At 40.4% G+C, this 24635-nt stretch overlaps 1 protein-coding gene across 3 annotated transcripts; it reads left to right on the top strand.

Moving 5' to 3' along the window:
- LOC103379662 (DNA topoisomerase I, mitochondrial) lies at positions 1-24507 on the top strand. Of its 3 annotated transcripts, none has more exons than XM_025055960.1 (21): positions 1-1268; positions 1583-1699; positions 4166-4217; positions 5137-5183; positions 8730-8791; positions 8834-8972; positions 9289-9373; positions 9457-9584; positions 9762-9877; positions 10468-10589; positions 12782-12904; positions 13046-13233; positions 13577-13721; positions 14032-14175; positions 14672-14857; positions 17072-17140; positions 21104-21218; positions 22620-22747; positions 22959-23059; positions 23663-23812; positions 24293-24507. In XM_025055960.1, the coding sequence occupies exons 2-21, from the start codon at positions 1587-1589 to the stop codon at positions 24393-24395; spliced, it is 2316 nt and encodes a 771-aa protein (XP_024911728.1). In that variant the 5' UTR covers positions 1-1268; positions 1583-1586; the 3' UTR covers positions 24396-24507. The 3 variants fall into 3 exon arrangements, with proteins under 3 accessions (XP_024911728.1, XP_024911727.1, XP_024911726.1); XM_025055959.1 differs by having other exon boundaries at positions 1263-1386; XM_025055958.1 differs by having other exon boundaries at positions 1267-1341.
- The last annotated feature ends 128 nt before the right edge of the window (positions 24508-24635 follow it).

The following is a 24635-nucleotide window of genomic DNA, read 5'->3' as shown; positions in this document are numbered from 1 at the left end:
TGTTTCTGTCACTTGTATTTATGTAGAGAGAATTGTGCTCTGCACATTCTGCTGGGGAAAACAAGATTTTCTTTCCAATGCTTAAAGCCATTTAAACTATTTATATTTTCAGAACATAAACATATTTTGTCTGTTTTTCCTGTGTTCATATTCCTGCCTTTTGAAACCAGAAAACCTTCAACTCTGAACAACCCTCCCCGAGCATAACATAACTTAATACTTGTAGATACAGCACTCTTTTTACAGAGTCAGTGCTTTTTTTTCTACCTTAAAATCTTTCACCCAAGGTAATACCATTGAGTGCATGTCCAATATTGTTTTGCAATAGTTGGTTTTGACATATCAATCAATAGTTGTAATGTATTAACAATGAACCACTACATCTTGCCATCAGCTCCAATGCTTTATGTGCTTAACCAGTTTTTCTTTTGTCAGATTTGTTTCAAATTGATTGTTTGTTAGATGGCCAAACCCCTCGATGTTTGGCGTGCATTACTTTGGCTTATAGCACTAGACTATTCATCTTTTTGATTTTTCAAGGAGAGCTGATCTGATTAAAATGGCCTGAAAACATAAGAGTTATTTTTCAAAATAACAAGGGAGAGATGAATAAGGAGACATGACATCTTGGTAGGTAGGGGCAAGTCCAGTTCTTTGGGGGGCATTTAATATCCATGTACTGTCAATGTCACCATAGACAAGTTCAATATGAGTCAGAGGAGAGTAACTAGGGCAGGTGTCACCAACGTGGTGCACAGGGTCACCTGGTAGCCAGCGCACATGGTGTACCTAAGGAGTATGTTTTCAAAATAAAACTAGTCAAACAGCTGCTGAAAATCTAATTTATATTTTTTGTTTTTTTAAATTAGTAATACCAACATTGATGTTCAAGAGGGTGCAAATAACAAGGGTAAGAAGGGTCCCAGAAATTGACCAAGCACCAATATTTGTATTAGTATTATTATTACATTAATAGGGATGTGATTAGCCATGACGTAGCTCTCAGTTTCAAAACGGTTGGAGGCTACGTATTGCCAGTATACAATATACTAAACAAATTCAACAAATGTGCCGTATATATGACTTTCCAAACCAATTCTGACGTGTTTAACAACCTAAAACGGACAAATCCGATGTCTAACCGCTGCCCGCGAAAGAGCAGCTAATTGACTGAGTCACAGAATTCAACGCAACACACCGGTCAACCTGACGCGGTTGGCTGTTCCTCAACCAATCACAGCTCTCTTGGAAACATCGTGCCTTTGAAAGTAAGGATCCGTCCCTATCTCTAACTTTCCTCTTTTCTTTTAAAACAGTCAAACTTTTTTACACATTAACGTGGTGAGCAATCATTTTGTACTGCAGAATAAATGTTTATACTTAAGTGTAAGTGTATTTCTCTTTTTTTGACGTTTCATTTCGAAAATGATGGACATTTTACCACGCTAACTAGCATCATACCTAGTTTCATTCGTATGATATGCTAAAGCTAATGAATGACATTAGCATATTGGAACTCTGTGTCCTTGCCGTTTGAATGAGTTTTCTGCTGACCTAATGGGGGACATTGTGTTCTCTTCAGGATTATGCGAGAGATGGGAAAAAAGACGGACCCAAAGGCCAAACACAAATCAACAAAAGTGAAGAGCCTGAGCGATGGTGACGACGGTGGCGCTAACGGAAATGACCCCCAGAACAGGTGTGTTTGTGTGGAATGGAGGGCTTTTCGCTGCATCTTTATGGCGTGTTCTGGAATAACCACTGACCTTGTCACGGTTAATCGGTCCTCACAGGTAGCAAAGTCCGGCACTAATGAGGCATAACGTAATTTGTGAGGCAAAACCCTATGTCCGAGGCAGCAGTAAAGTCACAGGCAACAATGGAGCTGGGATAAACGCGACATAAATCTTTCTAATTCTCGGACAGATGCCCTGGAATTTAATGCCTTTATGGTTAAGACCAGGGATTATGTATTATTTGGAGTTTTTGTGTATTTAGTGTGTGTAAATCACACCGAACGGTGTTTTAATACTTGAAAAGCACCTTGCTAGTCCGTTCATAGTCTGTATTTCATTAGTATGAATTATAACTCGTTATCAAATAAGCCACAAAAATGGAGTACTGTAAGATATGCACGTTTTCTGACTGTAGGCTTTATATGAGACCATTGGCTGTTTGAATTTTGAAAAAAAGAAAGATATAAGGAAGTTTATTAAATAGTTTCTGGTCCTCATCTCTCCATTTGCCCACAGACTTGAAATGATACTGGAGTGTTTTTGGATGATTTTGAAAGTTCCAATCCTTATACATGGTTTATCTGCAAAATCTGACTGCTGAGGGTCTGTTTGTATTATAATGATGTGTCCCAGAAAACTGGGATGTCTGCAGTATCAGACCTCAGACAAGGAAAAGCGCACTTGAAAGCCACGTAAAAAAGGTCATAACTAGACATTACAACAGATACTACCTTTTCTTGGTCAGCCATGTTTTTTTTAATTTGTGTTTGACTTTTTTCAGACCTTAAACACTCACAAGTGGAATAAATGGTCTGAGACCCCACTTTTCTGGAATGCAGTCTTATTTAATTCCATCTGAATTGCTCATAGTCACTGACTACCTGGTTTTTTCAATGATAAAAAGCATTAGATCTAACTTACTTTTTAGGTGTAAATCAAATGTCACACTTACCAAGAAATTGGAATTGGCCAAAAATGCAGTTTTTACTCACCGACAGATTTGTTGAAAGCTAAACATCTCAACACAATAATTTCCAAAAATATTTTAAAAAATCCTCTTTGCAAGCTGGCCCCTCTTTGCAAGCTGGAAGAAATAAGGAATATTTCTTCAAACTTGATCATTATTCCATCAGACTGCCAGTGGTGCTTACAGGTGTCTATTTATCTCCGTTCTCTGGAGTCAATCACCGTGATCAAATATGTTGCCTAAATGACCTCCTGTCATGACAACTAAGTTGGAGCGGCTTTAATAACAATAATCTATGCACATGACCTGACTGCATCATTTTTCACCATCTGCTGAGCAGCCACCCAGGCCGCACATCATTCAATAGTGACTCTCTGCCCAGAGACAGAGAGTGAAGCTGTGAATCTTTTGTCTTCCCTTCTCTGCTATATATATATATATATACAGGTGAATAGTCGTGATCTAAAAACCAGTTCTAATAGTGATAAATATGAGTGAATGCATCGTGGCAGTGTGCGTGTGCTGTGAAAGGTCACACACACAATAAAAGGTCTATTCAGAGAACCGTGTGCTGCCTGCGCAGTGAAGCAAAGTGGCGGCTGTCAGCGCCTGCTATATTTCATGTGCGGCATACAGTGGGCACTCCGTCTTCATTTGAATACATTAATTTACCTTGATATCTGATGCGTTTATTACTATGCATATGTGAGGAGACAAATGAATGCGGCGCTGAATCTGTGGCTGGCTGGTGTAATTGACGAGAGCGCGGAGATGAATAGACACCTGTAAGTGCTACTGGCAGCAGAGCAGGCAGTGACAACCAGCCCTGTGTGTTATTTCACGCCACAATGACTGAGTGACTGATTAAGAATCAACTCGTCATCCTCGGCTGCCAGAATCATTTTCAATTAGTTTTTTTTTTCTTTTTCTTCTTAGCATGAAAGTTCCTCCAGCTCCAACTGTCAGATTGCTCGTGTCGGGTCCTTAAAAATGTGAAATTCTTGGTGGTGTTTGCTGGAAGTGGCTCGGAAATAATTGGAGTTTTTTGATTTTTGAGATACAACTCCTCCTGAAGGCTGGAAAGGTCACGTTGAAAAGAAACAAGATCAAAGCCGTAGAGCGATCTTCGGGGGAATCTTCCTGTCTGATTGGTGGCATTTTATAGTGTTGTCTGGGAAAGGGAGTGACGCTAACAGAGCAGAGACTTCTACCCAACATCGGCCTAATGTGTTTTCACTTTAATTCCTCGCTTGAAAAGTGCAGCTCAGCCCGTCTCTCAGGGTGCTGCTTTCATTTAAGTCACAGTGGCGGTGGAAATTGATTTCTTCTTGCAGTTGTGCTGTTTTCCCTAACTGCTCATGTTTCAGAAATACTACTTCACCAAAAAAAAAAAACACAACACCTTTTTTTTATTTCTTTGTTTCATTGCCATCGCTGTCGCATCTCCGGCCCTGACGTGCAGCACAAAGCCGACTAACTCTGCAGAGAAAAGCCATAATGGAAAACCTAAGAAGGTAAACAACATTTTCTTCTTTCTGCTCTGTAATTACCTGCAGATCTGGCTCCACTTTGACTATGTCGCATTTGCCTCAATGGATATTCAGTGTCATCTTCTCCCGGGGAGGGGGATTGTGACGTTAGTCAGAGTATCTGTAACTCTCTGCCCTCTCTGGAATGAGCACGGCAGATACCAAGCTTAGAATGCCTCCCCTTTTACCCACTGACCTTAGCTCACAATGACCCTTGCTCACACTGAACTTAGCTCACACTGACCCAGCAGTGCACCAGCTTGTCCCTGCAAACATGTCCATGTGCTCATTGTTTCCCACAACAGTGACCACGAATTTTACATGCATGCTGTTTCAAGTGATGACAAATCATCACGTGTTTTGATGAGCATTTTCAGTCGTTTTCCTACTATTGTTGATAACAGTAGTAATATAAAGTTGATGTGTGTATATATATAGATATATATATCTATATTGTATATGTGTATATATATATTTGTATCTATATGTATGTTTGCATGTATGTGTTTATGTGTGTATACATGCAAACAGAACTAAACAAAATCATGTGATCATATTACATTGTAGCCAAAAATGCTACACAAACTAAAGTCTGTAGTTTGGTATGTTTTCTATCCGTACCTTTAATTAACTGGCTGAAAGACGAACAAATTTATTGTCCAATAGCGTCGGCTCAAATTCGCCCCAAAATGTCGAGACTTAAACTGACTAGTCTCTAAGAAAAGGCACCGTAGCACAGTCTGAAAGAGACTGAAACCTGCTGTTACCATTGTTTAAAAAACGCACCTGGCAAAACGTGGTCTCGTGGTTTTATGAATGTTTAAGGAATTCCTGCCTAACTGTGTGAATGTGTTTGCACTTTCATTTATGGTGTATTAACTTTTAATGTCTGTCCTTCCCTCAGGTCAAATCATCGAAGACAAAGATGCTGAATCCTGCCGACAGTCCCAGGTAGGGATAAAAAAATCTTTATTAGAGCCCGGTTTATCTTATTAAAGACTGAATTAACATGCAGACGAGCTACTAAAATATTTCTGTGACAGGAACCTTTTCTCTAACTCCATTATCCTCCCCGAGGTGAAGAAAACCTTGTGTTTTGATGTTCACAAAGTCTGGACAGCAGCCGTTTCCCCATTCCGTATAAAGTCTGACACTTTTTTCACAGAAAATTAATTTTACTCTGCTGCGAAGAAAAATATCCCTGCTTTGTCAGGGACGTTATAAATGAGAACGCACTCAGTGAGTCGTTGGATGCTCAACAGGGTGTCGCCGCGATGGCAGACTCCGGCCGAAGGCGTGCTGTGTCAAATCTGCCTCACAGTGGCGTTTCTATAGAATTGTTAATGGATCGTTTCCCCAGATGCAGACTCAGCTCCAGCCCCAAAACAATAAATGACATTTTCAAGGAGAATTTGAAAAACCTGTTGAGCTACGAAAATGTCCTTTTATTTTGTCTTTTAAGGAAGGCTTGTGTGGTCAGAGTAGGTTTCATAGAAGGAGGAGCAGAGTTAAGGAAGAAACATAAAGCAACTAGAACCACAGACTGTAAATGTCATTGGACCCAGTGACCCTCCCTCTGTTTGTATAGCTTTTTATGGATTTTTTTTTTCCCAGTTGAGCAGTCTTATAAAAAAATGTTGTTTTTTTTCTCCCCCTTTAGAACTGAGCAGCTTCCAATTAGATCAGCAAAGAAAACAGTGAAGTTATACAAACAAGTAGTTGTCATATATATACAATATTATCAAGACATATGTACTATGTATGAAAATATATACATATATACCATATATGCATACATATATACACATATCTGTGTATGTGTATATTCATATATGTACATATAAATATATGTTTACATGTATACATGAATGAGTATAGATATATATGTATACGCACATATAAATATGTCATGTGTATATATAACCTTATAGCTTGATTTAGCTATAGCTAGCTTTTTAATTTGTTTTTCAACGAAAGTTCCTCTGGCTCTAACAACAGCGTGGTATATACCAAACATTCACTTCACAGGCTTTATTAAAGTAAATGCCAGGAATTTTTATTAAGTTAAAAACAAACATGAAGTTATTAAACTTAACTTAGTCTCACCAATGAGAGACTGCTGATTCTTGAGACTGAAGCGACCTTCGATCTTCTTCTGAAGAACATCTCAGGCTTCCCCGTGTTTGACCCAAAATCTACGACCACTTTTTTCATAGTTCGGATGTCCAGAGGGACACGTGCATGAGAACAATGGTGACAAGGTGACTCTTTACGTTTGCGTAGAAGAGAAATAGTTGGGCTTTTGTTTCACTCAGTTTCTATGAAATGCAGCCTGGCATTTCACAGATTAAATCTGTCTCTGTCGGTGATAAAGTGGCCGACAGCTGGTATCAGATGCTGACTAATGCAGGGTGAAGTGCTGGTCAATGGCTCAGCAGAGGTATTTCTAATAAAACGAACGAGTGGCTCATTTCTGCGAAGTCCTGACAGTCTGATCTATACCACGTAGTGAATCCTTATTTTATCTCTTGTGCAGTGAGGGAAAAACTCCGTCATCCCTCAGAAGTCGTCTGGAGTTTTACCGTCGACGTGCAGAGACTTCAGATTCATACTCAGTGAAATTGACAATTAAGTTTTTCCAATACTTAACAGTTCCCTCGGTCCCTCTTTAACTTAATTAAACATGAAGTTAAAGGACGTCTTTATTTTTTAGAAGCAGGGAAAATGGCCTCTTTTTTTTCCCCTTCACACCAACTCCTCGCTGGGCTGGAGAGACGAAGCCTGTGCTGTGATTTATTTTTCTTTGCTAATTGGTGTAATTATGGCATTATTATGGCAGTTTTGATAATCACCCTCATTATCTGCTGTTTCTTGTGGTCACTGAATTGTTTCGCCATTATGGATTTTTTTTTCCCCCTTTGCTTTATTCTCCTTGACATAGTGATTTTGTCACAACTCTTGCCGCAGTGAAAGCCGTGTCCTATTATTAGCCTGTTCAGAAGTGTGACTGAAAAAAATGATCAACATTTGGTTCCAGCCTCAGAAAAAAGACTTTTTTAAACGGGTTAATTTTGGAGTTTTTTAAACGGCAACGAAGAATAACGTGGTGAGCGTTATTATGGACGACATTAAGGGGGTTCAAAGTCTAACAATGTGGGCCTTAAAAATGTGAACTCAGTTCTCTGTTGAAGTTGGTTTTGTTTTGGAAATTGCGTCACACTGCTGTAAGGCCATTATAGAAACATGACATCAGGACTTTTTGTTCTTTTGTTTTTGTTTTCTATCGATTGCACAATGACAAGGAAAATGTTGGGCATTGCCAACAGCAAGGTTACCAAAATGAAACCGACTTCAGCAGATCAGTTAAGGACTCAACTTAGATGTTTAATGTATGGACTATAATAACCTGAGGTGTTGTTTATAGATAAAAAAAAAAAACTTTGTTCCCTACTTTGCAGCCTACCAAGCGTTCTGCTGCCCCCCAGTGGAGTTACGTCTCCACATTTGAACACCCGCTTGGATTTAAATCAGTGCTGTTCTGAGTCCGAGCAAATCTTGGACCAAATAACTTCACCTGATCTGTTTCCACCAGCCGCAGTTTTATGGACACTGAAAATATGTATTAATTTGACTCACCAGCGCGGTACCGGCTCAACATCCGCAGTTATTTTCTCTTTTATTTCTTCTCTCACTCTCTGTGATAAAATCTCTGTCTCTCCATAACGTCTGACAGAGGAGCGGCCGTTATCTTCATTTCCGATTCATTTAGATTGACAGAGACGGAGGGAGACGCCCGGTCCATCGCTCAAAGAACCGTTGACGCTCACGGAGCGGAAGAAAGAAAGTTATCAAAAAATGTTTCCGATTGTCAAGAACCCGAGTGACGAGCACTATCGAGAAGTTCAAAAAGATCAACAGGATACACAACAAACATGTCAGCTGTAGCAAATGAATGATTTCTAAAGTGTCTGAAGAGCAGGCAGGTAAAGAGAGAGAGAGAGAGAGGCCTAGCAGGAAGTTAGTTTTATAATTACTAAAAGTTCAGTACAAGTGTAAAATATGTCCATGTATTGTCTTTACTACCTTTAGTTTTTCACCAGAGAATTAATTAGACTTTTTTTAAGAACTTGATTGGTCAAAGTTGCAGCTTGGTACATTTTAACCACAGCTCAGCATATATTTCAGAATGTAAAAAGAAAACTTTATTGCAGACTTTTAATAATAGTTTAGAACTTGATTGGTCAAAGTTGCATCTTGGTACTTTTTAACCACAGCTCAGCATATACTTCAGAATGTAAAAAGAAAACTTTATTGTTGATTGATTACTGCACCACTGGCAGCAATTAAGAGCAGATAATTAAAGGATATTGGTATTGATTGGGTAAAAAAAAAAACCTTATATAACATTGAAGCTTTTTCTTTCCAATCCTGCTGTAAATGAGTGCAGGTCAATTAAAGAAGAATCGGCTTCTGCTAATTGTTTGTGTGCTTTCACAGCTCAGTAAAAAAGGAGATAAAAGAAGATGAAAAAGAAGATGAAAAAGAGGATGAAAAAGAAGATGAAAAAGAGGATGACGACTTCACGAAAAAGAGGATGAAAGATGAAAAAGAAGATGAAAAAGAGGATGAAAAAGAAGATGAAAAAGAGGATGACGACTTCACTGTCAAGAAGGGAACGAAAAGGAAAAGGATTAAAAATGAACCGCAGGAGGAGTCTTTGAACGCTGCCACCAGAACCAAGTAAGTCTCACTGCTGTGAGAAAGAAGAAGAAGAGATGGACAGGATGTGACGTCAGGTCTCATTATGTTGGTGGATAATGTCTTATATGTTTTCATGTGGACCATGTTTTTTAAACCGACAAAGTTACAGTAATTTTCCTAAAATAATTTCCGAGTGGAAAATTTAGGCTTCGTCAAGAAGCACAGCTGAATGAGATTGAGTATGGCTAGCTAGCATGCAGGCTGAAATATGTGATTGTATTTGTAATGTTTATTTTGGTATTGTATATCTTTTTTTTTATGTTTTTAAGCAGTTTTTATGGGGTTTTTTTTTCAGTTCAAGGAAGAAAAAGAAACGTGACAAAGAAGAGGAAAGTGATGAAGAAATGCCGAAAAAAAAGAAGTCAAAGAAAGCAGAGAAGGTACGTTTGTCTCCGTCAACACCACCACAGCAGCAACAGTTTACACCGTGACTGTGACACTGTGACGTTGTTCTTTGGTACAGGCGGTGAAAAAGGGGGAAGGAGACGATCCTGTGCCAAAAAAACCCAAGAAAACCAAGGCCGAGGTGCAGGAGGCCAAATTACTGAAGCTCAAGATCAAGGAGGAAGAGGAGAAGAGTCGCTGGCGATGGTTTGAGATGGCATCAGTTTTTTTCTTTTTTTTTCACACTCGCACATCACCTAGAAAATTAGCATTTATTAGGCTTAAGTTCTCATCTGCAGGTCATAATTCTGATAAAAAAAAAATGTCATGAATTCTTGATATGAGAAATTCAAAAACTGGTTCTAACTCGTTACTGTCTTCAAGGTGGGAGGAAGAAAAGTATGAAGACGGAGTTAAGTGGAAGTTTCTGGAACACAAGGGACCTTATTTTCCTCCCGATTACACGCCATTACCTGACGACGTGAATTTTTACTACAACGGTCAGTACAGCATGTCGTTTTGTGTAAATGTTTATGAGGTCTTCACTTCTAAACAAGTTGTTAAACAGTGCCTCTAGATGGCATCATTTTAGTAAAAGTACATTAGGAAAAATGGAAAATTATGCCTAAATTAATCAAAAGTTGGATCAAAATTGGCTAAAGTAGCATTCATCTGTGTTGATCTGCCGGGCGTTCCCTCCAAACACCAGACACGCACTCTAGAATTTTAAAGACACCGAAGGTGCATTGGGTCGAACGCTGATTGATTACTATAATTGTTCCGTCTTTGCTTAGCAGTCCAGGTACGATGTACGTTGTCAGCTGGGAAGGCGGTCTGATCTGTTAATTCCGGTGCGTGTCTGTGCGTATTTGTACGTGGCTTAAACCATCAGGGCTGAATCTAGATCTCTGTCCTTGTGCCTGTGTCCTTTTTCCTTGTAAAAGTTACGGTCCAGTCCGTCAAGATTTCTGCAGGAGCCACGTGTTTTGCAAAACCAAACCTTCTTCTGTGTCTTCTGTTTTATTTGTCATTGAAATCATAAAGTCATTGAAACAGGAACATTGTTTTTCCTCTGGCTTTGCTCATGCAGGTCAAAAGGTGAAGCTTAGCTTGGCGGCAGAGGAGGTGGCGCTGTTCTTCGCCCAGATGTTGGACCACGAGTACACCACCAAAAAGGTTTTTAGGGAGAACTTCTTTAAAGATTGGAGGGAGGTAAGGAACCGAAACTGTACCGTCTTTCAGTAGTAGTTGGAAAAACTGACGTTGAAAATAACAACTTGGCTCATGACTATATAATATTATTTTAAACATGTATTTTTATTGTTGAAAATAACAACTTGCCTCATGACTATGTTTTTAATATTATTTTAAACATGTATTTTTATAGAAAAATGCATTTTAGATATATATAGTTTGTTTGGTTTTTGCTGAAACTGCAGGACGAATCATATGAAGAAGAAAAACAAAACTGTTTACATCAGAATTGAACGTCGATGTCACCTGAAGGGAATATTCTCTCCATACTTTCCAATTACTGTTAGTAGTTGACAGCGTGGTGTTTGGATCACACGTACGCCGGTTGTGTGTGATGCGGGTTGAGGAGGTGTCCTCCCTAAAGGGGGGAAAACACGAGTGCCAAGTCCCAAGGCATATCATGCAGAATTAATTTTGCGCTCCTTAGTGCTCAATGCACTTGAAAATACGATTTGTGTGAAGGCATTGAAATGCTAATGCGTACAAGTAGCTCCTCTGCAAACGAACAAATCCAATTAAAGTGTTTTATTACGGGCGGGGAAAAAAGTCTCCTCGCTTCGCTGCACCCTGTGCCCGCCCACTATTGGCTGTCACTCATGCTTAGACGCACAAACTGACTGCATGTCCACACTGTCAGACACACGGTGTGTGTGTATTTTAGCTCTGTTTGTACAGACCTCTGTTCAACGACCTTCAACAACAGATTTTCGACCAGTGCCGCTCTGAAAATCTTGATAGATGAGATTCATTTCTTTCATGGTTAATAGACACGTTTATGTGCAGGTTCCATGTCGTTTTTGTTAACCCATTCGTGTCCCGACTCGAGTATGATTTATGTTTTTATTTGAATTCCATTAGGCTTAAATAGCCGTGCTGGACCTCACTGGATGTCCTTCTTCATTCTTAAAGAACCAATAGAAGCTGACGCAATTTTAAAGGGCTGAGCAAACCATAAATTGTAGTGTGAAAATACTTGGCTGTGGGTTAAGAAAAATGAGTTCACTTCTCATTTTGTTTCCCAAACATTTTCCCGCCAAATCTTAGGCTGCGATTCTAAGAAAAAATCTCTTTGAAATTCTTTAATTCAAGACGTCTTTATATTTTGCAGATAACAATTGCTTTTAGAGGGAATGAACCTGCGTATGTGAGAGGAAGGATGAATGTGATTGGACAATAGTTTGTTGAGTGTCATTGATGTCACGTTGGGAGTAAACACTGATGACTGTGGGCCATTATCAGTGTTTTTTCCTACCATTATATTAGGGGGAGCTCAAAGACACTCGGCACCTCTCAATGGTTAAGTTGATCTTTATTTTAGTTTAGTTTATTAACATTTTATCTTTTATCACCACTGCTGCATTTTTTTCTTCTTTTGGTTTCTGTTTTGTCTCCTTGATTTTTTTTATCTGCTTAGTAAAATACAAAAAAATCTAACTGAGATTCAGTATGTGAACACACAGTCGTGCACACTCCCTAAACATAAGTCTGAAAAATAAAATCCGAACCGCATTAAAAAAAAGGAAACACAACTTTTAAACATTAAGAGAAGTTAAATTTTCCTTTATAAATAATAGTTCAGTGTCTGCATTTACCTTTCTCCAAAAAGCAGCAAAATTTAGGGGAAAATCCGACGCTATTGAGGGGGAGGAGCTTATTGCAAAGGCGTGTGTACAAATCTGGTTTATTCTGAAAGCTGCAGAGAACTTCAGCTGTTCTTCAAGGACTCGGGAAGATCTATATTTGGCTCAATGATTGTTCAGCGGTTTACACTGTGTCACTTACAGCCTTCATAATGATAAGTAATAAAAAAAAAAGAAAAAGCTTTAGTTCAAGTCACTCTGGGCTCTGTTTGTTTTTATGGCCCGTCGTCGTCGTTGTTGTCGTTGTTGTTGTGGAGAGAACTCTGATCCCTGAACATTATAATAATGACTTCACAGTTAATGTGGTAATTTAACGTCGACCTTCTGTCTGTTTTTCCTTAATGACCTGGAACTGTGTTATTTTGGTTGTGAGTTCTTTACGTTTTACTGATTAGCACTAGTGCTAAAACTGCTTTACGGCTAAAATACTACTCAGAATGTAATACTACACACATGAATGTGTTAGACAGATTATACACACCTGGTCTTCATCATCTTCATCTTCATCAGGAAATGACAGAAGAGGAGCAGCAACTGATCCAAGATCTTGACAAGTGTGACTTTGGAGAGCTCCATAGCATGCACAAAGCCAAGGTGGAGGCCAGGAGAAATAAGAGCAAAGAGGAGAAGCTGGTGAGTCAAAGTCTTCCTTTTTTCCCCCCCCTCCTCTTCTCCAAATGTGAAGAAAGATTTTTTTTTTTTTTCCTTTTTCGCATAAACAAGGTTGATTAAAGAGGTTATTGGCCCCCCGTGCTTGACCGGTTTTCATTTTAGGCTTTGAAAGAAGCCAATCAGAAGATAGTGGATGAGTTTGGTTACTGTCTGCTGGACCACCACAAAGAGCGCATAGGCAATTTTAAGATTGAGCCTCCGGGGCTGTTCAGAGGTCGAGGAGAGCATCCTAAACAGGGCATGCTGAAGAAGAGGATCCAGCCAGAGGATGTCATCATCAACTGTGGCGTGTAAGAGAGTGAGGGGGCGGGGGGGGAGGATGTGATGATTGACCCTAAAGGAAAAAGGGCAAAGGTCAAAGGGTTTTAATTTTTATTAATATTTGAGTATTTTGGATATCATATTATTGATGTTAAAACTGTATACAACAATAACAACTAAATAATAATATAATAACTGATATACATTGATGTGCCTATAGTATCTCAGTATATTGCTATATATCGTATCGTTTTATGTATATTTGTATATTTTTTATATATATATATATTTATATATCGCATCCCAATATTTCTGCCAACACAAGTCCCACAAAGCTGTTAATATATGCATTTTTTTTTTGCACTCCATTAGTGAGGCCAGCATCCCAGTGCCACCTGCTGGTCACCAATGGAAAGAGGTCCGACATGACAACACGGTCACCTGGTTGGCCAGCTGGAACGAGAACATCCAGGGCTCCATTAAATACATCATGCTCAACGCCAACTCAAAACTCAAGGTATGTACAGCAGACTAATCTAATGCTGCTGCCACCTAAAGGCCAGGTTTGTAACTTATGTTCTTGTGGAACTTTCATGCTGTATTTTTAAAGATGTGGTTAAAATTGCAACTGTAACTTTTGCAACAAATCATGTATTCTGAAAGTTCTTGGAGAAAAAAACCCTTAGTAGTTGACCTTTGACAGCAGTTGAATTACAGTTCAAAATAGTGCGAGCTCTTTTGGCTGGTTTGTTTGTATTTTTTGTTTTGATCGTTTCAATTTTGCTGCTCTCATCGTTCCCTTCTTCCTGTCATCAATATCAATACAGGGCGAGAAGGACTGGCAGAAATACGAGGTTGCTCGGAAACTGAAGACTTGCGTGGACACAATCCGTGAACAGTACCTGGAAGATCTCAAGGCTAAAGAGATGGTCACTCGCCAGAGAGCTGTTGCCCTCTACTTCATCGACAAGGTCTGGTTTTTGAAGTAATCGTGTCACAACAAGGACATCAAGTTTGACGTCTTTAACAAATAAAACAAAGCTTTGGTCTGTCTCAGATTCTCCTCAGTGCTCAGGTCAGATATCAAGGCCTGTGGAAATCAATGCCACATTCCTGGATTTCCTCTGTAGTTTTTTATATATTTTTTTTTATTTAGAGATTGAGGGTCTTTTACCAGAGGAAAATTGATTATGCGCAGTAATTTTCTCCCTGACTGAAAGCTTATCTCAGTTTGCATTGAGAGAAATGATGGATTGAGTGTGTAATTGCTTTCGGCTCACGCCAAATGACTGTCTCCGTTTTGATTAGCGCTTTGTTGCCTTTGGGATGTGCTACGTTAATCCAGCACAACGCGGGTGTTTTCATCGGACGGCCACGTTTTGTTCAGTAAACAAACAGATTCAGATTTGTGGGTGAAAGTGGCTTCATATCTGTGTTTTCATCTCTCGATCTCTTGACCCACATAAGCTGGCGCTGAGGGCTGGTAACGAGAAGGAAGAGGGAGAGACGGCGGACACGGTGGGCTGCTGTTCGCTGCGCGTCGAGCACATCACCCTGCACAAGACGCTGGACGGAAACGAATGTGTGGTGGAGTTCGACTTCCTGGGTAAAGACTGCATTCGTTACTACAACAAGGTGCCGGTCATCAAGAAGGTAAAGGACTATAAGACCAGTAACACCAGTAACAAAGTACATATACAGTATATATATATATATATATATATGTACTGTATATGTGTATATGTATGTATGTATGTGTATATGTATGTATATACGTGTATATGTATGTATATATGTACGTATATATGTGTATATGTACATGTATACGTACGTATATATGTGTATATGTACATGTATACGTACGTATATATGTGTATATGTACATATATATGTACGTATATATGTATGATACCTTTACCTTCTGTTTTCATTTTTTTTTTATTTTGAGAATTACCAAAATATTAGACTTTTATGTTTGAACATAAAAAACATATTGGGTTCAGACTGCATACCTCTATATTCTTATATAATGTGGTTCATGTCGTAGTACTGACACTGATACACTGTGTCACTACTACAGTATGAATATGTCTATTACTCGTCACTACTACAGTATGAATATGTCTATACAATTTTCTACATAAAGGCTAACATACATTGTTGTGATAAAGTAGGTTGTTTTCCTAGGGATTTTTACCGAAGTCCCAGCGGTGATGTTCACCTGCAGTGATGGTCACCTGCGTTCACGCTAACGTTTGGAGCCTGAAGCTGGGAAAGAACCCAGAATCATCCTCGGGCCACAGTGGCCGATTAAATTCTGGTGGTGGTTTAATTTCCGTTAGACTCTCAGAACTGTCCTTCTGCCCCAGTTTGAGTCTCTTTTATTAAATAGACACGCAGGGAAGTTTATAAACCTCAGAGATAACCTGGAGCTAGGTATTCCATTTAACATGGTTAAAGTAGACCTGTCACGCTGCTACTGCGGCACCACTACTTACTGCTACAAGCACATCCGCTTTCCTTTGATAATTCCCCACCACAAAGCTCTTGGACTTTGGTTTGAGAATAAGTGTAACTACAAATGTAGAAATACAATTCTAAATGCCATGAGTGACTTTATTTGAGAGACGTATGTGGTAAAAAAAAAAATACAAATACAACCGGAAAGTCTCATTTTAAACTTCCCTCTGCTGTAAAACATCACTTCATCATATATAATATATGGTTTCATCCATTTTTAATGCTTAAATTCCACACCTTTAAATATATTTAACAAAACTCACTGAAAAAGAGCTTTTTTTTAATGTTTTAGTTTGTCTTGTTTTTGTAGTTTATTCTTAACTCAAGTTATTTGGTTACAAAAAATTTACAAAAATGGCAGTTTTTTGCCAAATTATAAATATTTGTTTCAACAAAACCAAACATCCGCTCCTGAAAAAAATGAGCAATTGTCATGAATGTCACATTCTTAACTGTTCCTTCCAATGTGAACTACAGAATGTAGCGGTGTTGGTGTGTCTGTAGATGTTGTGCTATTTCTGTTAGCGTGTGACCCCTAAAGTGTTTTGTTTCCTGGCAGAGCACACAATTATTTAAATATGTGTAATTACTTATTTGTCGCAGCCGTGACACATTACCAACTGCTAATTAGCCCATTCCATATTTTAGCATGATAAATCCCCAGCCAAATTGCTGCTGAATGTCACTTGGGGTAAATCAAAAAAAAAAAAAAAAAAAAAAAAAGGACTGCTCCAGCGGGGAGGAAAACATGATACCTGAATACATTTGAATTTTTTTGCTGGGTTCAAAGCATTCGCTAAAAAAAAAACTGCTCCAGCGGTGTCTTAGCCTGTCACATGACTTCATCAAACGTCGTTACCTGCAGCTGTAGCTACATTTTTGTTCTCTCACCTCCTCAAATTTGTATTTACAGTGTTATTTATAAGCTCGACAAACACAAACACGCGCGCGCTCGTAGCGCACACAAACACTTCACTAAAACCAAATAAGCGCACTCACTTTGCCGTCTCCACTCCTGACATTCTGAGAGATGCTAATTATTTTTTATTCAAAAGCTCTTGCACTTTGCAGTTTATTTGCCAAAGGGGAGAACAGAACTGCTTCACAAACAAGTCTGGGAAAATGTGTCAATTTTAAAAGCAACACAGCTGTTGTTAATAATGGTACTTTGGGTTTTTTTGTTTTTTTTTTCTGAACTTACTTTTTGTGGAGGGCTTTGATTTGGTAGCACTCACAGAAGCTGGAAATGTCAGAGGTACATTTGTTTTTTAATGGTTTTTGCCTGTACAGTGGTACTTTAGCTTTGAAAATGTACATTCTGTAAGAGCTGGTCTTGTGTCTTTTCAGGTTTTTAAGAGTCTAAAGTACTTCATGAAGAACAAGGATCCTGGAGACAACCTTTTTGATCGACTCTCTGTAAGTACTTCACCGACTGTGAAAATTACAGCTTTGTCTCGTGCAAAGGTTTTGAAACTGTGTGGTCCTCCTATAGGGGAGAAGGGGAAAAAATGTCTAAACTTTCCAAGTGAAAATCAAAAACCAAAATGCCTGCTGAATTATGGCTTCTTTTTTTTTTTTAAAGTTCTCTGGTTGTGTTATAGTTTATAGCAGCAGAGTTATTATTAAATGGGTGTAATAGGTGGAGAACAAAAAATCAGGATGGGACCAGTGTTTTATAATCTATTTTCTTGTTTCCTGGGCACACAGAGCTGCAGTAAAAAAAGAAAAAAAGAAGAGAGACTAAGTTGAAGCCAAAGTCTGAGAGATAACTATTTAATGGGGATGAACCATTGGTGTGGAGAGATGAAAGGGCTAAAGTGAGGAAAGGGAAGGAAGAATATGGGAAGCAGGGATAGAGGAAGCAGAGAAGGAGTTTCAAAAGAGCGAGGGGGTGGACTCTGGCAGATAAAAAAAAGAATCTCCACTAGTGAAAATTGAGAGTGAACATGCTGGGCAGATGAATTTCCACACTGAAGGAAAAATAAAAAATCTATGGTCCTTTCAACCTCTTCCTGTAGCTGAAGGCAACAAGGCCACACAGAGGGTTTTTTTTTTGGTGGGGTGGATTTTTTTGCCGTCTGTTTGTCTTTGACGAGACAAACCCAGCTGCGATATTTCTCCTACTAGAATCTACACCTTATTCTAGGTTTTCACTAACACCGTAAAGGCCGGTCCGAGTGGAACGCAGCCGACATCCGCTGGTGACCTTGTGTCTGAAGTGCTCTGATTGTCCTGTGTTTTTTTTTTTTTTTTTTTCCCAGCAGCTGATACAGGGGAAGGAAGGGGGCTGAGTAATGGCCACATCAGGGAGAGAGGGGTTTAAAGGAAATGAAGGGAGAAGGATGCAGTGATGAAGAAGGAAGGAAGGGAGGACGAGGGAGAGTCAGAAGCAGGTTGGTGTATAAACACTGACAGCGGAAGATGAAGACACCGGAGCGGGGAGGTGGCGAGAAGTAGCAATTGAAGGAGAAGAGTGTGGTTCCGCTGCATTCTGCTCTCTCCTGTGTCAGGAAATGTCAGGGTGTGTTGGAGGTGGAATGGTAATGGCTGCTGTAGGCAGGACTGATTGACATCTGGAAAGGCCAGGCCACTGAGAGTGATTGGAGGGGTGTTGAGGTGTGTGTGCAGAAGAGAGAGTAGACGTGACGGCTGGTCCAGGTGAGGGCAGGTTGGAAATGGAGAGGGGTGGACAATGGCCAGGAAATGGTTGAGGGTGGATAGATGTGGGTGGGGTAGAAGGTAATGGCCAGACGTGGCAGGAGGTTATGAAGGAGTCAGAAGATATAAAATAAAATGAGCAAAGAAAGATGGGGGAATCAATGGTGGGGCTGAAGTGTGTGCTGCTGACATCTGCTGACATTTCAGAGAGAGAGAGAGAGAGAGAGACAGATGAGGGCAGATGCAGATGGAACGTGAACCTGGCACGACTCCAGACTCCCTTCATCACCAGTCTGTTTCATCTTTGAACCTAACTATCCTGGCTGTTGGTAAAAAAAAAAAGATGATGAAAAATACATCGACCGTGTACAGATGTGAACGAGGTTGTTGCATCTAAAGCTAGAACGACTGGTGTGAACAGTGTGGGTCGCAGTACAGACTAGACTTGGCCGTAGTTTGTGTGAGATTCTTCCAGTTGTCTTCAGTCCGTGGTCCCTCGTCAGACACTCTTGTCTCCTGTGTGAATCCCAGTCGTTAAGATGTCATACAAAAATACAGCCTGTTAGTTTGAACAGCCAGCCTTTAAAAAAGATACAGAGTCACAGTTGTGCCGTCGGTCCCCGGTTTTGTTGACCCGGAACAAAATGTCACTGCCTTCAGAGCAATACCGTGTTTAAAGTGGTGTAAATCAGAAATGTTAAAACACGTGGTTCACGGGCTTCATGTGGGGTCACCAGTTTATTTTATTAAGTCGTTCACTACAGTAGATATCAGTGATGAAAAATATAAGATATAAAAACCTGAGCTTAGCACCTTAGTATGAATTCAACTGATGGTTTATGTCAGGGGTCACCTGGTGTGTTTGTCAGAGACATATTATTATTTGGCATTTAATTGGACTCCAGCTGTGGACCGGATTGGATGGGTTGGTGGGCCACATTCAGCCCATGGGCCACCAGTTGATAATCACTGGTTTGTGTCTTTTAAATAGAAAATTTTCACGCACACACACCACCAATCAGGGCGTGAAGTGGATTTCACTGCTTGTTTGTTTCATCAACCGCATGAACTCAGTGAATCATCACATCGTCAGCCGTTCAGACGCAGCTCTGACGTCACAGAGGGCTGAGATGTTTTCAGACGTTAATTGACCAAATAAGAAGCGCTTGGTTCAGGCACGCTGACAACGTTAGTCGCATTTTACAACAAAACGATAGATACAAAAGAATTCTCCTTTAAGTCATTTAGCTGTGTTTTTTTTTTTTCATTTTGTTTTTTGTTTTTACCTTCCCTGTTGAAAGACCTGAAATAAGTAGTAAATCATAACTTAGATTCTCGTCGACACAACTTACCGACCACATCACTAGGTACAGTGGAACCTCTGGAAAAATTCTGTCCCTCCGACAAATAAATTTGGTGACCCATGAATTTAGACCGTATCCAATATCCATATATTTTGACTTTAATACCCATAGTTGTACTGTAAATATGTACTGATCTGTAAATGACTAATACACAGATCAACAGAGATGACAACCACAGAAAATACATTAGAATCTTGTGCTTGTTGAATTAAATATTCGTTTTTTATTCAACAATTTCCTTTGAGGTCTTTTAAAGGTGGAGAAATAACGACACACACAGACACAGAGTTTAAAACCCAGTCTCAGCTGCTGCTCGTCTGTGATTGGCTGCTGTTCTGCTAATGTCAGAGAACAGAGCCATGTGTACTTTGTGGCAGAAATTAGAACTGCAGCGATGACACACTGGAATGTTGCACTAGGATGTAACACACACACCACACGAAGGAAGTTGGTGTGTATGTGTATGTGTGTATCAGTGTGTGTTCGTGACTTGGTGTTTGTGTTTAAATGGATGTGTGTGTGTGAGTGTGTGAGATCACACCTGCCCCCTTTGACTCCAGACTCCTTCATTAGAATTTCAGAGCTAGGTTGCTCATTAGCAAGGAAGGCAGGGTGGCGAAATGTGAGCGTGTCGACGGTGCTCTCAGCACCAACGCCTCTCACGGGCGCCGCCACCACCATCACCCACTTCCTGATGGAATCCTGCCGCCACAGACAGCCCCCGTGTGGGATCTGTGGCCTCAGACGGCCCCGCGGTGACCTCACTCTGATTAGACCAACCACATCATCATTATAATCATCTCCCAGATTGTTCTTTTCCCAGCAGGGATGTGTGTGTGCGTGTGTGTGTGTTAAGAATTGTTTATGTTTTTAATCTTTACACACACAGTGTGTGTGTGTGTGTGTGTTATTCTCACATCATGGTCTTGTCCTCAACACTTCCAACCTGCTTTGGTTTTTTTTTTTTTCTGTTTTGCTAAGGCTGCTTTCACAGCAGCTAATGACGGTCTGTCTGTCTGTCTGTCTGTCTGTCTGTCTGTCGGCTGCAGTACTGACTTGTTTAAAACACAGAAACGTCAGGGAAGAAATAGGTCTGTGGTCTTTTTTAATCTCCCTGCTTTAATGGATGATGATACTGAAGGCTGAGACTGTATATCCTGGATTTCAGCTGTGAGGATGTTACTGGAGCTTCAGCAGCTGCTCTTATGTGAGACCACAGTGCCACCCTGTGGTGGAGGACAGGCGTTGATTTTTTTTTTTTTGTCACTGTAGCTGTCCTGACCGTACTGTATCTCTGGCAGTGTTGTGTGTTTGATACCTGACTGGTGACCATGTGTTGTTTCTCTCTTCACTGCAGACGACCAAAATGAACCTACACCTCAGCTCCTTGATGCCCGGTCTGACCGCGAAGGTCTTCAGGACGTACAACGCCTCCATCACCCTGCAGGAGCAGCTGAATGCGCTCACAAACAGTGAGTGACACGCACGCACACACACACACACCACTCACAAACAGTGAGTGACACGCACACACACACACACACACGCTCCACTCTAAAGAGCGGCCTGTCTTTGAATTCATCTGTCACTGACTGACGCTAATTAAGATCTGGCTCGTATTTGGTCCCTGGACAGGTACCAGCGGCTAATTGCGGAGGTCCTTTATTGCGAGCTGCAGTCTGTGCATATGAGGAAGGACTTTAACTGTCGAAGTGATTCAGTAAATGTCCCAGAAGTCTTTTAAAGGCTTCTGTGTGACTGACAGCCTCCATTAGCATCGTAGCTTAATGGAATCCATCAGTTACACAATAGGTTATTATTTATTCAGGTTACAGATAATGTACATCATTCTGTTTAAAAAAAAACGGATAAAGAAACTAGTATTCAAATCAAACTTTTAAACTTTTGAAGTGAATCAGAAAAGTCAGACAACAAAGACATCAAAGATTCTAGTTCAGAACTGTCAGATTTTTGAGTGACGTTGATGACGTGATGCTGCTCGTCCTTGAACACATCGATTAGATCTCTGCTCATAGATCTGGCATCATCATGGGCCACACAAAATGACTCTGCGAGCCACATTTGGACCCCGAGCCTTGAGTTTGACACATGTGAGTTAAATACTCTGGTCACTCACACCTGCCTGTGATGAGTTTCTCAATCATAGTAGCAAGTTTGAGTGACATCATGTTGCCTTGAAAAAAATTTTGGAATTAATGATGTTCTGTGGCCGTAGTCCATTAATTATACACAATCACTGTCTGTGTCTCGTCTCCTGCCTCCGTGTGTCAAGATCTCCCAGCATCAAACACACCACTGTTGTCCACACCGACTATTTTTCATTTTATTTTGAAGCCCATTTGATTGAAGACCCTCTGACGTCAGTCGTCTTCTGCGGCCGAGGCAGGAGTTTGTTATCGCTTCTTATCTTATCCTCTCTCTCTCTGCCACAGTTTTCTCCCTCAGTCATTTCTAGATTCCCCTCAGGAGTCAGTGAGTGAGTGAGACTGACGTGTGATATTTGTGATGTGGTTGTGTGGTTCATGGAAAATCTGCATTAACTGAGGCCTTGGGCACCGCAGGTCAGAGCAGAGCGTCACTCAGTGCTCTTTGATGACCCCTTAACCATAGCTTTGGCCAACCAATCAATGATTATGTCAGTAGTAGAGAAACAGCAGCAGAGACGACAGGATAGATGTTTGTCTTTCCGTCCAAAAAAATGTTTTATTTTGCCTTTAAAAGCATTTGAAGCAGCACGCTCTTCAGAGATTTCAGTGTGAGTGTATTTTTAAAATGTATTTCCATAGTATATTTTGATATATTGTCTTGGGAATATTTTTTTTTCTTTTGACCCATTTTCTGTTTCATCCAAGAGTCAGACAATGTGGCAGAGAAAATACTGTCCTACAACAGAGCAAATAGAGCCGTCGCTATTCTCTGTAACCACCAGAGGGCGCCGCCAAAAACCTTTGATCAATCTATGGCCAATCTGCAGGTCAAGGTAAGACCACATGTCTACTATTTATATATATACATTTACATATATACATATATTTATTTATTTCTGTCATATTTTCTTTCCACTGTAACTTTTTTTTCTTAAAAAAGAATTCCCAGCAAATATATAAAAGGTGTGTTTTTAAAGGACAGCTCGGGGCTCCCAACACCTCATTCATAACATCACTCACTATGTTCTACTGTTCCTCAAACAGATTGATGCCAGGAAGGAGATGTTGGCTCTGGCTAAGACGGAGCTAAAACAGGCCGAAGAGGAAGCCAAGGACAAAGACAGCACTGACCCCAAGCTACAGATGTAAGTGTCGCTGCTGCTGCTGCTGCTGCTGCTGCTGCACCCAAAAACAGATCCAGTCTCTGAGTTCTCTCTCTATCAAACTTCTCTGTAACAATTTTTAACAGCTGAAATGCATGACATAAAAATTAGCTGTCGTTTAGAGACAGGAAACATAATGCCCTGCTGTTTTCTGGATCTAAGATGAACTACTTCCTCTTTCTGTAGAAAGTTTTTTGGCTTCTTTTTGTATGAACTGGAATTCCTCGTAAAAAAAATTCCTCGGCCTTATCTAGTATTATTATGCAACATTAACAAGAAACACAGGCTGTTGTCAGTCGTGTGTTTGAGCTACGTGACTGTCGCAACTAATATTCAAGATTAAGATGAAAGTGAAAGTGAACTCCTTGTCGCCACTGCACACAACCAAGCGTGACCTCTGATTTTAACCCATCACCAAAGTGAACAGTGGGGCAGCTTTAAGCTGACTTGGTGGACTTGAACATGAACCCCTCTGGACCCAAGTCTGTTTCCTTAACCACTAAGCCACCACTGCCTATAATCTTCCTTTAATGGAAGCTACTTTTCCAGAAAGGCTGCGTTTTGACAGATTCTCTGAACAAACAGACAGGTGGAGAGGAAGAAAGCGGCGGTGCAGCGTTGTGAGGAGCAGCTGCTGAAGATGGAGGTGCAGGCGACTGACAGGGAGGAGAACAAACAGATCGCCCTGGGTACCTCCAAGCTGAACTACCTGGACCCACGCATCAGCGTGGCCTGGTGAGTGAATAATGACCTCAACACATAGGGGGCGGGGACCAAGGCTGAGGGCTGTTTGATGCCACCTTAACCTGGGAACTACGATGGCCGTGCTAGGCCTGTTAGCATGCTATTACTGCGTTAACACAAAATTAATCACCATAGATAATATCTTAGCTCGTTACTGTCGCTGCTTTTTTTTTACAGTTCATATTCGTTAGTCTGTTGCTCATTGGCCCAGAATTAAAATTTCTATATCAATTTAAATTTCATCACCCTGTATTGGTCTTATATTTACCCACCAGTGCCACCTAGCTGTGGTTCTGGGTCATAACAGCCACTCAGTGTGGTGCCTTTTTCAGTCCGTGTCTCTTTCCTTTCACCTCCCCTCCACAGTGTGGCGCTAAGACAAAAGACGTCACAGACAGTGTAGACGTACGTGGTGGTACTCGTTTATTGTACAGGGTAAACTCCAGTCTTTTTGCCCTTCACATCTGACAGGTGTAAAAACATGGGGGTACCTATAGAGAAAATCTACAACAAAACCCACAGAGACAAGTTCGCCTGGGCCATCCACATGACGGAGGAGGACTTTGTGTTCTGATTGGCCCCTCGTCCAAATTCCTCACTCTCAGAAAACCAATGCTACGGAGGAACCAGTCACTTTGCAGCACTTACATGTTCCCTTTAAGACTGCTGTATTCTCAGATCAGGGATTCTGCTGATGTGGTTTTTCTTTTTTTTTCTTCCTACTTTTGGTTACTAAAAGTCAGGGGATTTGTTCATCAATTGTTTTTTTTATTAATATGAATAAAAGTTACAATTATGCAGCAAACGTGTCGCT

Source organism: Cynoglossus semilaevis, chromosome 6, assembly GCF_000523025.1.
Source record: "Cynoglossus semilaevis isolate Cse_v1.0 chromosome 6, Cse_v1.0, whole genome shotgun sequence".
In the NCBI taxonomy this organism is placed as follows: Eukaryota; Metazoa; Chordata; class Actinopteri; order Pleuronectiformes; family Cynoglossidae; genus Cynoglossus; species Cynoglossus semilaevis.
The sequence above is the reverse complement of the archived record's forward strand: the minus strand, read 5'-3'. Positions and strand labels throughout refer to the sequence as shown.

Excerpts from the sequence above, each read along its gene's own strand:
- LOC103379662 (XM_025055960.1), top strand. The coding sequence starts at position 1,587 with ATGCGAGAGATGGGAAAAAAGACGGACCCAAAGGCCAAACACAAATCA. Across the intron at positions 8,792-8,833 it reads AAAAGAGGATGAAAAAGAAG|ATGAAAAAGAAGATGAAAAA; the intron begins ATGAAAAAGAGG and ends AGAGGATGAAAG. Across the intron at positions 8,973-9,288 it reads AACGCTGCCACCAGAACCAA|TTCAAGGAAGAAAAAGAAAC; the intron begins GTAAGTCTCACT and ends TTTTTTTTTCAG.